The 14,707-nt window shown below is 40.6% G+C and overlaps 1 protein-coding gene across 27 annotated transcripts in view; it reads right to left on the bottom strand.

Moving 5' to 3' along the window:
• The window catches only part of rbfox3a (RNA binding fox-1 homolog 3a), a 1,329,152-nt gene that overhangs the window by 54,946 nt on the left and 1,259,499 nt on the right, over positions 1-14,707 (bottom strand). For all 27 annotated transcript variants that reach the window (XM_078401060.1, XM_078401078.1, XM_078401061.1 and 24 more), the window contains 2 exons: positions 8,497-8,557; positions 933-986 (listed from right to left, as the gene is read on the bottom strand). In XM_078401060.1, coding sequence (XP_078257186.1) covers positions 933-986; positions 8,497-8,557 — 115 coding nt within the window. The remainder of the gene's footprint in view (positions 1-932; positions 987-8,496; positions 8,558-14,707) is intronic.

Below are 14,707 nucleotides of genomic sequence, written 5' to 3'. Positions count from 1 at the left end.
CCTCTTTATTCCATACTTCCCACTAAGTGGATCGCACGTTTTGTAAGCTGGATAAGGACTCAATGAAATTTAAACATTGTGGCGGTGATCTGCTTTCAGATAGACTCGCTTTCAAAGTACCTCCTGTGTGCGAAGATTGCTAGGAGCTTCATTTGGAATTCATGGAACCATCAGAAAGGCGACAAGCAAATCATTGGATGCTGGTTACAGCGGCTTTTAAATCTTTACTCGGGAGTTTTTTAATCAATTTCTAACCGTGAGAAGGCTTCAGTAAGCAAAACAAGGAGATATTTATGTAAAATATTGGGCGGAAAATTGGACGATGCGGGGCAGCTGAAAAGGGATATATTCTGTTTAAACAGGTTACTGCTCCATTTGTTATTGCAGCTAAACAGATTTGAGAGTAATAATAAAGGCAAGGCCGTGGATGAAAGAAGGGAGGCTTGCTAATCATTGTCTTTGGATTTGCAATCACTGATAGAATGGAATGCTAGTGTGTAAAGAGCTTGCTGATAAACAGTGATTAATTACTGACGATCCAGTTTATTTCTTGTGAAAGTACATTAAATCCTTCTCTAATTATTTGCGAATGTACCCAAGGAATGTGGCCGGGCTAAGACGACTATTTACCCACTCTCCTGGGAAAGCAGAGCATATGCCAACATTAAGACTTGGCAAAGCACAGTGCTACAGTTATGGAAGAGTGAAGATTTGTGTTAAATTAATCAAGTGAGCTCGACAGACTACCGAGCTTTGAAATGAAGGCGGTATCCATTAAAGATGATTTGGTACAGAATCAGGAACAGGGAATAAAAATGAAAAATGAGATCCTTCTGTCACCTGCTTTCATTTCAATCATTCTGCTTCACCTTTTCAAACTGCATTCCTTCTTTATTGCTTTCACTTATTTTCTGACTTGCAAAATTATTTACCTGCATAAAACTCCGGTCCGTAGACAGCGCCGACAACTGGATTTAATTTCCAGCCTGAAAAAGGAGACAGGTCTAATGTGAAACAGCTTTGCAATGGCAAACTTCATTCATCATAGCTAACCCCAGCAACTGAATCACTGCTACACCAACCCAGGGCTGGTAATTACAGCACAATTCCAGCTTAGAGTTTGTGTTTATTTATTAGAAAGTATGAATTATACAGTCACCTGCGCGGCGCAAAAAAAAAGGTTAGTTAAATAGCAGTGAAGCCGAACAAATGTTGGAAGACATTCAGTCAGAGAAAACAGTTCCAAAGGGCCTGAGAAGATCAAACATAAAACAAATTGAGGAAGATAATTTAGTTTAGTTTGGTTAAGGGATGCGGCATGGAAGCAGGGCCTTCGGCCCACCGAGTCCATGCTGACCATCGATCACCCGCTCACACTAGTTCTATGTTGCCTCATTTTCGCAACCACTCCCGCCACGTCAGGGGCAATTTACAGAGGGCCAATTAACCTACAAACCCGCAGGTCTTTGGGATGTAAGAGGAAACCGGAGAACCTGGAGGAAACCCACGTGGTCACAGGAAGAGTGTGCAAACTCTACATCGGCAGCACCCGAAGTGAGGATTGAACCGTGGTCTCCGGCGCTGTGAGGCAGCAGCTCTACCAGCTGCACCACCTTGCTGGTGTAAAACAATACACGTACAACACATGTCAATGAACCAAGCTTTTTTTACCACTGGCGAATAACGCAAACTTAATTTATCCTTGAGGACATGAGAGTCCTTAAGGATAAGCTGAGAGTTGGTACACTCTTCATCTCATCCTAGGCCCATCAGAGGTGAGGTGGCCTCAGTTCACTCTTTGCAGCAAAATATTACAGGCTGGCACAGTGGCACAGCTGGTAGAGCTGCTGCCTCACAGCGCCCGAGACCCGAGTTCAATCCTGACCTTGGGTTCAGTCTGTGTGGAGTTTGCACATTCCCCCTGTGACTGCGTGGGTTTCCTCCGGGTGCTCCAGTTTCCTCCCACATCCCAAAGATGCGCTGGTTTGTAAATTATTTGACCTTCTGTAAATTGCCCTTAGTGTGTAGGGAATGGATGTGAAAGTGGGATAACATAGAACTAGTGTGTACAGGTGATCAATGGTCGGCATTGTCTCAGTGGGCCAAAGGGTCTTTTTCCAGGCTGTATCCCTAAACTAAGCTAAACCATGAATTCCCGCTCACAAATGCATTTTACTCTAAATAAAAATGCAGAGGTATCTCCTTACCTCTCTACAGTGACAATAGCGAGTGTTTAAAAATCATTGCAACAGTATTTGTTTAAAAGAGAATCAATCTAATTTTCAATTAACCATGAAAAAGCAAATTGATCCAAATATTTCATTGTTATTGAGAAAGCAGTGCAAGTCTTGACATTAAAACCCAGGATAATTTTAATGCATTTAAAATAATGATTATCAGAAACTGTGTCGCGATAAACCAACCAAATAACAGCTCACAATGCAAGCACATCTCTGTGGAAATAACTGATTTTTGAGTAACACAATTAAAATAACTTCAAAACAGAACTGTAGTATTGCACAATAAACTGCACATGTGCACTGCACTCTTTGCAACACATATTTGTGGATGAGGTGCAATGAAGCCATTGCTCACATTAAATGCTATGTTATACACCCTATCTCTGCAATATGTTCAGTGCACTTGCTTATTGCAATGGTGCTAGACTTCCATGTGATTTATCTTAACAATCATTAAGGATTTGCAACTCTCCGACTCAATGTAAAATACGTAATTTTTATTATTCACAAGCTTAGATTTAAACTGTAAATAGAAATGTCGTCTTATTAGTGAGAAACAGTAAAAATGATGATCATTTGATTAGATTCCTCAAATCAGAGAAATTCTGAAATAATTTAACTCTCCTAATATCGTTCGAGACATCCAGATAACTCCATTTCTAATTTAAGTATTTGGATGTAATTTCAAAACACTTAAATGAAAAGGTTTTTTTACGAATCAGCTGATGACTATTTATATGTAACAACCAAGCAACATATATACTTTAGATCGACACAAAGTGCTGGAGTAACTCAGCTGGTCAGGCAGCATCTCTGGAGAAAAAGGATGGGTGACGTTTTGGGTCGGGACCCTTCTTCAACATAAGAAGGCCCCCGACTTGAAATGTCATCCGTCTGTTTTTTTCTAGAGATGCTGCCTGACTCGCTGAGTTACTCCAACATTTAATGTCTATCTTTGGTGCAAACCAACATCTGCAGTTTATCTGCAGCCTGCTGTTCTTTGTTTCTACAACTTGTATATATTGTTCATTTTAGTTAGTGATTTTTGCTTGGTTGAACTTAAAGTAAAATTCATTTGTGATAAACCCTAGTTTAAAAGCAAAATCTCAACATCTCATCTTCAAAGCATTATTTTGTGATATCATAAAACTTATTGATTTTTGATGCAGACTAAAATTTGAGATGCAGCCATTATATTTCAAGTTGACCGAGTTCCCTCTTGTTATCGTCAAATTAATTACATTATGGTGAGACTATGGCGATTCTTGAGTCTACCTAATGGTCAACACTACCACTTGTTCGATTTTTACTGGTGTTAGAGGTTATGAGGAGACGGCAGGAAAATGGAAAAGCTATTAGTTTAGCAAGAAATAACCTCAGAGCCTAATCATTGATATTCTAGCCAATGTAAAGAATGTCCCTAAGGTGAAACAGTAAAGGTGGAATTGTTCTGATTTGAATTAATTAATTAAAAAGTTGTTTTTAAGCCTTTTTTATAGTATTGAACAACAATGGCCAATGGAACACATACTGCTGGTATGTTTTGAAATTTTGGTCAAAGGTCTCTCTTGCTATTGGAAACTGGAGGATTGCCATTTGATGTAAAGTTTTCCAGTAATAATGGGAATGGCAGGAAGAGCTGGGCACTCACAGAGAAAGACTTCATTCAATAACCACAAGTACCAAAGCTTCTTGATGCCCGGGATATCTTGCCCCACAGATGGACTTCAGAAATATGTGGTTCCAGATTGAGCGAGCCCACAATTGGGCTCGATACTTTCCACATTCTACACCTATTAGAAACGTAGAAACATAGAAAATAGGTGCAGAATAGGCCATTCGGCCCTTTGAGCCAGCACCGCCATTCAATTGGATCATGGCTGATCATTCCGAATCAGTATCCCGTTCGTGCTTTCTCCCCATATCCCTTGATTCCGTTGAACCTAAGAGCCACATCTAACTCTCTCTTGAAAACATCCAGTGAAGTGGCCTCCACTGCCTTCTGTGGCGGAGAATTCCACAGATCCACAACTCTCTTGATGATTAACTTTTTCCTCATCTCAGTCCTAAATGGCCTACCCTTTATTCTTAAGAAGATTTATTCCAAGCAATTGGACCAGAATTTATTTTAACACTTAAAACTTCCTCCCCCTTGTGAACCCATGGAAATTATTATTATCAAACAGTGGTGAGCAAATTTTGTCAAAGATTTAAAAACGTCTTTACTTTATTGCAACAGAAACAAAATTACTGATAAATTGAAGTATTTTAAAACGATGTATCCTAAAATTGCACTGTGTGATAATGATGTGCGGACTCTTAATTTATTGCTCTCCTACCTCTTTGCTGTTTTACTGACTGCAATGACCCATTTACTTGAAACAGGGGGATGCCTCCACTAAAGCAGTAGAGAGGGGAATTTTAACTGTGCGAGTTTAAACACAACCCAGAGCACAATTGGCTCGGTTTTGAGCAGAAAAACAAAATTGAAGTTAAAATGTACTCTAATCTATTTTGCCTGCAAGATATACATTTTCAAGAAAATGATTGGGAGGAAATATCAACAGGTAGAAACAATTTATTTATTTGAAGTTCTTTGCCTTAGGGCCTGGTAATTGTAAAGAAGGGGGAGTCTCTCAATGTCAAGAGCTACTCTGACCCCATTTTATCGATTCCACTTTGGGCTGTGTCCAAATCACTTGCTTCAGCTTTGAGATTATAAAACGCGTGACTAGAACCCTGATTAGTCTACAATTTGAGGATGAAGTCTGCTCTGTCCAGCTGGAGATTGGGCAATTACACAAAATCTGTGGAAGTAGGGACTTGGTGTTGATACATAGGTGATTTGCTTAAACAGGCATCATTCCTTCACGGGAGAACCCAGCAGGAAGTTCTCTTCATGTGTACATGAAAGGATGTCACTGTATTGAAGTGACACAAACTGCTTATTCAATGGCAAAACACAAAGTGCTGGAGGAATTCAACAGATAGGCAACATTTCGGGTCAGGACCCTTCCTCAGACTAATGGAGTGGGGGGGGGGGGGGGGGAAGAAAGCTGGAAAAGAAAAGGCTCCCGACCAGAAACGTCGTCTGTCCATTCCCTCCACAGATGCTGCCTGACTCGCTGAATTCCTCCAGCACTTTGTGCTTTACTCAAGACTCCAACATCTGCAGTTCCTGGTGTCTCCATTTCCCTGCTTATTCAATGGAATGCCTTTGTGGGGAACTTAACTAGTGAAATGTAAATCGACATTGAGAACGATTACGGTTGGCGTTGTTTAACTTAGTTGACACTGCCTCTGCAAATGCTTTGTTACTTTTCAACTCGAAAGGATCAATCCTTTCATTAGATCGGAAAGCTGAGTCCAGGGTCTGAATTCTTACCAGGAGAGGTTTGGCAGATGTCACTGTCAACATTTTTTAAGAACACAATGACATCTTCTTTAGAGTTGCCAACAATTCTAGAGCACACCAAAGGAATTTGTGAGATCACTTTTATGTTGTAACAAATGCTCCCAGTTAATCTAATAACATTTCTAACATTTCTCTCAAGGTAAAAGAGCCATTAGGAGGCAGTGATCATAATATGATGTTTTACTCTACAAATTGAGAGGGAGAAGGGAAAATTGGAAGTGTCAGTATTACAGTATAGCAAAGGGGATTACAGAGGCATGAGGCAGGAGCTGGCCAGATTTGACTGGAAGGATGCCCTAGCAGGGAAGACAGTGGAACAGCAATGGCAGGTATTCCTGGGAATAATGCAGAAGTTGCAGGATCAATTTATCCCAAAGAGGAGGAAAGATTCTAAGGGGAGTAAGAGGCACCCGTGGCTGACAAGGGTAGTCAAGGACAGCATAAAAATAAAAGGGAAGTATAACAAAGCAAAGAAGAGTGGGAAGCCAGAGGATTGGGACTCTTTTAAAGCGCAACAGAAGATAACTAAAAAGGCAATACGGGGAGAAAAGGTGAGGTACAAGGGTAAGCTAGTCAATAAGGAGGATAGTAAAAGCTTTTTTAGGTATGTGAAGAGGAAAAAAATAGTCAAGGCAAATGTGGGTCCTGCATCCCAGGGTACTTAAGGAGGTGGCTCTGGAAATTGTGGACGCATTGGTTATCATTTTCCAATGTTCTACAGATTCAGGATCATTTCCTGTGGATTGGAGGGTAGCTAATGTTATCCCACTTTTTAAGAAAGGAGGGAGAGAGAAAACGGGAAATTATAGACCAATTAGTCTGACATCAGTGGTGGGGAAGATGCTGGAGTTAATTATAAAAGACAAAATTGCGGAGCATTTGGATAGCAGTAACAGGATCATTCCGAGTCAGCATGGATTTACGAAGGGAAAATCGTGCTTGACTAATCTTCTGGAATTTTTTGAGGATGTAACTAGGAAAATTGACAGGGCTCGGTGGATGTGGTGTACCTCGACTTTCAGAAAGCCTTCGACATGGTCCCACATAGGAGATTAGTGGGCAAAATTAGAGCACATGGTATTGGGGGTAGGGTACTGACATGGATACAAAATTGGTTGGCAGACAGAAAGCAAAGAGTGGGGATAAATGGGTCCCTTTCAGAATGGCAGGCAGTGACTAGTGGGGTACCACAAGGCTCGGTGCTGGGACCGCAGCTATTTACAATATACATTAATGACTTGGATGAAGGGATTAAAAGTACCATTAGCAAATTTGCAGATGATACAAAGCTGGGTGGCAGTGTGAACTGTGAGGAAGATGCTATGAGGTTGCAGGGTGACTTGGACAGGTTGTGTGAGTGGGCGGATGCTTGGCAGATGCAGTTTAATGTGGATAAGTGTGAGGTTATCCACTTTGGTGGTAAGAATAGGAAGGCGGATTATTATCTGAATGGTGTCAAGTTAGGAAAAGGGGATGTACAACGAGATCTGGGTGTCCTAGTGCATCAGTCACTGAAAGGAAGCATGCAGGTACAGCAGCAATGAAGAACGCCAATGGAATGTTGGCCTTCATAACAAGAGGAGTTGAGTATAGGAGCAAAGAGGTCCTTCTGCAGTTGTACAGGGCCCTAGTGAGACCGCACCTGGAGTACTGTGTGCAGTTTTGGTCTCCAAATTTGAGGAAGGATATTCTTGCTATTGAGGGCGTGCAACGTAGGTTTACTAGGTTAATTCCCGGAATGGCGGGACTGTCGTATGTTGAAAGACTGGAGTGACTAGGCTTGTATACACTGGAATTTAGAAGGATGAGAGGGGATCTTATCGAAACATATAAGATTATTAAGGGGTTGGACACGTTAGAGGCAGGAAACATGTTCCCAATGTTGGGGGAGTCCAGAACCAGGGGCCACAGTTTGAAAATAAGGGGTCGGCCATTTAGAACAGAGATGAGGAAAAACATTTTCAGTCAGAGAGTTGTAAATCTGTGGAATTCTCTGCCTCAGAAGGCAGTGGAGGCCAATTCTCTGAATGCATTCAAGAGAGAGCTAGATAGAGCTGTTAAGGATAGCGGAGTCAGGGGGTATGGGGAGAAGGCAGGAACGGGGTACTGATTGAGAATGATCAGCCATGATCACATTGAATGGTGCTGCTGGCTCGAAGGGCCGAAGGGCCTACTCTTGCACCTATTGTCTATTGTCTATTTACCCCTCTGCGAAGTCTAATCTTCACAGGTGTGAGTGCCACGTGGATTGGTAGCACTGTGGCACTGACATGTTGGAACAACTTGATCAGATGTGTATCTAATTTAGAGGAGTGCAATTTCAATTGTCCCTGCTAAATACTGCTAAACACAGGTTTGAAAATACCAGATTCAAATCTAGTAACCCATTAATTTAATGCTGAAGAATCTAATCTGCCACCTGTTAATTCCCTTATACATTTACGCTTGCATATTCAAGTTTAATTTGATACAAAACAGTCAGCGCTTGGCTCTAAACATCAACTATTTTAACATTTATTTCACAAAGGGATAATTGAACTGCAGAACAAGCCAGAGTAATTATCCATATTTCTCCTGTGCTTTCCCAATTCTTGGAAATCAGTGATACAAAACAAATCCTCTCAGCTTGCTTTTGAGCTCATTTCAACGCTGTTCACCATTGTCTAATCCAGATCTAATTCAGAAAATGTAGCCGTCATTATACCTTGAGCGACTCCATTTTTAATACTATATCCGAACTCACAATTTGGTTGCATTTACCATTACGATCAGTGTTTGCTAAAGCAGATCTTCTCCAGAGAAATCATTGAATCATTGGGTCAGTGTAGCGGCTTGCCTTACCGTTTGTGTACTGATTGGGAGTCTTTTTGTTCGTCATTACTCTTGCTGTTGCATTGTTTACCTGTGATTAAACAATGAAACAAATCACATTCAGGAATTAATGGGACCTTCTCTGAGAAAATCATGATGTACTCGACCTCACACACACAAAAAAAAAATCAAAAGCCTTGGAATTATCTCTATTCAGTCAAGTGAAGTAATAATCCTGCATAAATTATTTTGCAGACAACCGGAGCAGCTTGTGTGAGTTCCATGATCTTGCTGTAGACATCCTGTGCATTCTACAGAACACTGCTAGGTTGTAGCAAATCATTCAAAGGTAAAACACTATATATTAATCATGATATATAATGCCTTAATAAAACAAAGAATGTAAGAAGCTATAATTCACAGATGGCTTTGAACTGTTACAGAGTTTTATCAAGCAGTTTAAGCCAAGATTTGAACCCTTACAACCTCCCCTGGTATCTCTGATTGCCTTGAGTCCAAGTTTTAACTAAAATACTTCAGTAACCACAGTAATGCTGATCTTAAAATAGCAGATAAAACAGTTCATCTTGTTCGTTCAAATGCAAATGTAACATCGTTCAATTTCTCCTCCTTTACTTCTGGCAATACAGGCAAGGAATAACAAACCTACATGAGGTTTTAACCTTTTCTTTAGGCTCAAGGCCTGCATTACATACACGGGTAATGAGTTCCAAGGGCAGGCTTGTGGCCTAGGTATAAATCATACTCGGTTTCTCCTGTACTGCACTGCAATCCCATCTTGAGTGAATATCATCCATGATATCTGAATGGTGTGTCCAAGATTACTTCTTGAACTAAGCTTGGACTTCACCTCCGTGGAAACAACTTCCTGTGCTGTGAATTGATGCCCACTTGCAAACAAGTTAAATCTGCCTTGACTTCATAGTTCACTCCCGAATACCAAGAAGCATCGGGCAAAGGCAGGCAACCTGAGAATAACAGCAACTAACAAAATGAGACAATGTGGGCAAAACAGGATGAACGTGAGAGGTTTTAATTTACAGCTCTAGGTAATGTTTCAGAAAAAATATTCATCCATGCAGCCTGAAACTAACAGAGCCCCTGTACATGGAGTACCTATGTCTGTATAGACTCTCCTGAACTTCTGCAGATGCTTTAGAGAAAGTGTTCTGACGGGATGCATCTCAGTACTGGTTTGGCAACTGATCAGCTCTTGACCGCCTGGACCTGCAGAGAGTGGTGAGCACAGCCCAGTCTATCACAGGCTCGGCACTTCCACAACAGGAAGGCTGGAAGTATCGTCAAGGAAGCTGCCACCCTGGCCATTCCCTTTCCTCTCTGTTACCTTCTGGGAGAAGATATTGTGCTACAATCATATACCAGTCTGTTGTCTGGGACTCATCATAGTATTTATTGTAATGTTTATCACTACTGTCTGTACTGTGCTTATTCTGTGAGCTTTGTGTGAATGAGGAATTTCATTGCACCCTGGCTACATGACAAAAACTAATCCAATCTAATCATAATCATTGGCAATTTCTGATGTGTGATTTGGTAGCAAAATTGTTAAAATTACATTCCGCAAAAGTCAAATTTAAGTGCACATAACCTTTGATTTTATTTTTAGAAATCAATCTTGAAAATAGGCTGCATTTTCCCACACTGCTGGCAACACTAAATCTGTTAAATTGACTGGACAATAGAGTAGACATTTTTTATTTTAAATCTGATTTATAAAAAAACCACAATTTCCTCAAACAGATTCTTTGCAACCCCATTCTATTAAGTTCATGACAATGAAGGTGATTTCTGTCTAAGTATATCGTTTTGCAGTCCATACACATGATGCATTTGGATTCACATTTATTCTGTTTATTAATGCCCGCAGTCCTCACCTTTGCAAATGGAAATCCCCAGCAATGTTCATATTGATGCAGCGACTGAATGTGTCATGGTCCATTACAAAATAGAGAAGCCTACTCACTTTAAATGCCATCCTTCACAGCTCTCCGCAACTTATATTTAATTATCAAAATATAATGGCATCGTATTAAACGAATTAAGGGTTAATGTCCTAATGACAATATTCTGTAGTTCCTTTGTCTCAATTTTTCAGATAACACAGTCCTATTATATTTTTCAATCTTATGATTTTATGCATCATTGATGCTAATTTACCGTCTCAATCCATTTTAAGAAAGATATCCAGTCTTAGGTTTAAAGGAATATGGGCCAAACAGCAGTAAATGGGAGTAGCAAAGATGAGGCATCTTGGTCGGCATGGACAAGTTGGGCTGAAGGGCCTGCATCTGTGCTGTATGAGTCGATGACGCTACACTGTTTTGTCATCTATCATTCGGTAGAGCTACTGCCTTACAGTGCCTGAGATCCAGGTTCGATCCTGACTACGGGTGCTTGTACGGAGTTTGTACATTATCCCCGTGACCTGCGTGGGTTTTCTCCGAGATCTTCAGTTTCCTCCCACACTCCAAAGACTCCAAAGGTTTGTAGGTTAATTGGCTTGGTATAAATGTAAAATTGTCCCTAGTGTGTGTAGGATAGTGTAAGTGTGCGGGGATCGCTGGTCGACGCCGACTTAATGGGCCGAAGGACCTGTTTCCGCGGCGTATCTCTAAACTAAACTACAAAAATTAGATGTCCATCTTATGCAAGAGGGCTACAAAATGCATATTAACTATAATGGAGCTCTATTAACTACAGTACATTTTATAGACCAGATTTAAAAATAATTAAAAATCTTTCATGCTTATGGAAGATTAATTCTCCAGTGTTTACCAAATGGGGCTAGTTTAGATGGGGCAAATTGGTTGGCACGTTGGGCTGAAGTGCCTCTTTCCCTGCCTCATGATTCTATGATGCTAGGTGCCATTACCATCAACAACAATGTACATTGGCTGCCCCATTGCTGCCCTTGAAAATGTTGTTGCAAGGAACTGCAGATGCTGGTTTACAAAAGAAAAAGTGTGGGAGTAAGTCAGCGGGTCAGGTAACATCTCTGGAGGACACAAATAGGTGATTTTATGGGTTGGGACCACTACCCTGCCCCCATTTCCTCTTCCCCCTGTCCCCTTCCACCAATATCTCATCCTCTGGCTTCACATTTCACTTCTCTTCTCTCCCTTTTATCTTACACCCTTTTTCCTCATATTCATCTCTAGCCATTTTCTACCCATTTGCCTATCAATTCCCCCTCACCGGTATCCACCCATCACTTGCTAGGCTTGGTGCTGCCCCCCACAACTAGAGAGCCGTCCTGACCTACCATCTCCCTCATTAGAGACCCTCGGATTATCTTTAATCAGACTTTACTGTTTATCTTGTACTATACATTATTCACTTTATCCTGTATCTGTACATTGTGGATGGCTTGATTGTGTTCATGTATAGTCTTTCCACCGATTGGTTAGCACGCAACAAAAAGGTTTTCACTGTACCTCGGTACACGTGACAATAAACGAAACTAAACTGTCTGAAGAAGGGTTCTAACCTGAAACGTCATCTATTCTTTTTCTCCAGAGATGCTGCATGACCTGTGAGTTACTCCAGCATTTTGTGTCTTTTTTCTTGAAAATGTAGTGGTAAGTTCTTGATTTGACGTTTGTCAAAATGAATGAGCTTCCACAGGGCTAACGTTCCAGATCGTTGACCAGGCAAAGATGTCTAATGTTTAATTCACTGAATCAATGGGAAAACAAGTCAACCTCTCGGTGTTTGTAGAAACAGGAACTGTAGATGCTAGTTTACAAAACAAAAAGACACAAAGTGCTGGAGTAACTCGGCGGGTCAGGCAGCAGTGGGTCAATAACATACACACTGCCTCCTGTCCAATAATCCTCTCAGCCCCAATATTACAATGCAAAGAAGGTACAGGAGCCTGAAAACTGCAACATCCAGGTTCAGGAGCAGCTTCTTCCCTTCAACCATCAGGCTATTAAACGCAAGATAGACACAGAAAGCTGGAGTAACTCAGCGGGACAGGCAGCGACTCTGGAGAGAAGGAATGGGTGATGTTTCAGGTCGAGATCCTTCTAAAGACACACTATTAAACTTGCAAATAGGCTCTGAACTATATAGACTTGGGGGCACTGTTTTTGACTTTGCACTATTATTGTTTATTTATTATCTGAATAATAATAATAATAATAATAATAATAATAATAATAATAATAATAATAATAATAATAATAATAATAATAATAATAATAATAATAATAATAATAATAATAATAATAATAATAATAATAATAATAATGTAATGATCTTTCTATTGTTTATTATGGGTTTTACAGAGTACTATGTTTACATATCTGTTGTGCTGCTGCAAGTAAGAATTTCATTGCTCCGTTTTGGGACATATGACAAAACACTCTTGACTCGTGAGTAATATATATGAGGAATATGTCATCACAGGAAAGCAACTAAAAACGGAATCATACCATGCACAAATTTGTCCTCCAAATTCCCCATCAACATCCCACCCCACTAAAACAGAGAAACGTAGACCTGGGCTTGTCTTGGATTCAAATCCCTTTTCCAGTCCCGAAACATCATCTGCCCATTCGCTTCCCTGATTGAAAAAACATTTCAAAGTGCTGGAGTAACTCAGCGGGTCCAGCAGCATCTCTGGAGGACATGGAGAGGGTGACTTTTTGGGTCAAGGTTCTTTTTCAGGCCGAAAATCCTCCAGAGATGCTGCCTGCCTGACCCAGTGCTATTCCAGCACTCCGTGTTTTGTTTTGTAAACCAAAATCTGCAGTTCCTCAAGTCTCCATGTTAGCCCTCCATGGATGCTGCCTGACCTGCTGAGTTCCTCTAGCAATCCGTGTTTTGCTGAATACAGGAAATATGCAACAACACTTCACGCTGCCTCGGCAAGGCCACCAGCATAATCAAGGACCAGTCTAACCCCGGTCATTCCCTCTTCTCCCCTCTCCCATAATGCAAGATGTACATAAGTGTGAAAACGCACACCTCCAGATTCAGGGACAGTTTCTTCCCAGCTGTTATGAGGCAACTGAACCATCCTATTAACAACTAAAGAGCAGTCCTGAGCTACTATCTACCTCATTGGGGACCCTCGAACCATCTTTAATCGAACTTTACTGGACTTTATTTTGCACTAAACATTATTCCCTTCATCCTATATCTATACACTGTGGACGGCTCGATTGTAATCACGTATTGTCTTTCCTCTGACTGGTTAGCACGCAATAATTTTTTTTCACTGTACCTGTGACAATAAACTAAGCTAAACTAAGAAAATGTGGGCAAAATATCGAAATGACAGTGGAGGGCCTTTACTTTGTGCCATCTTTGTGAACATGTTTCATGCTCTGCTTCCTATTTTACTGTGGGTGAAAAATCCAGGTCATAAGTTGACCATTAATGTCCAGTTTCTTTTGGTGAATATGAAGGTGATTATGGTGCATGAAATGATGCCATTCGATGTGCATTTGATGCCAAACTAACATTCGACTCGTCACGATGAGTTGCTTAGATGTGTCAAGGTCAATATTCCGATGGTAACTCACATATCCACATATGGAAGCTGTCATAATCTAACATTAGCGGTGGCCTTTATGCTTAAATCATGCATGAAAGGTCTGGCTCGGGCACAAAACTTCAAAACCAACACAATCACTTTAAACATTAACCAGTGACGAGAGAAAAAAAATTGCTTTCACAGCTAATTTACAAAAGTGTCCCTGAATTTTGTTTTAATTAAAATGGTAAACACTTTGGGGAATTAGTCTTCCATAAGCATGAAAGATTTTTAATTATTTTAAAATCTGGTCTAGAAAATGTACTGTGGTGAATATAGTTCCATTATATTTTAAATGCATTTTGTGGCCCTCTTGCGTAAACTGGAGACCTAATGATAGATGACAATGCTTGTTTTGTCATTTTAGATGATAGTGCAAATGAGAAACAGATAGAAGGGCTGGTAACAGTGCAGAGCCATCGAGATATATAGCATGGAAACAGGGCCTTCAGCCTACCTTGCCCTTAGATTCCTATGAAATCTTTCCCTCTCACCTTAAACCTATATCCTCTGGTTCTTGATTCTCCTACTCTAGGGAAAAGACTAGGTGCATTCAACCTATGTGCATTCCCCTCATGATTTTACACACCTCGATCCTCATGATTTTACACACCTCATGATTTTACTGACCCCTCAGCCTTCTGTGTCCAAATAATA

The sequence above is a fragment of the Rhinoraja longicauda genome, chromosome 6 (genome assembly GCF_053455715.1).
Source record: "Rhinoraja longicauda isolate Sanriku21f chromosome 6, sRhiLon1.1, whole genome shotgun sequence".
Taxonomy (NCBI): Eukaryota; Metazoa; Chordata; class Chondrichthyes; order Rajiformes; family Arhynchobatidae; genus Rhinoraja; species Rhinoraja longicauda.
This window is presented reverse-complemented; position numbering and strand designations above follow the sequence as displayed.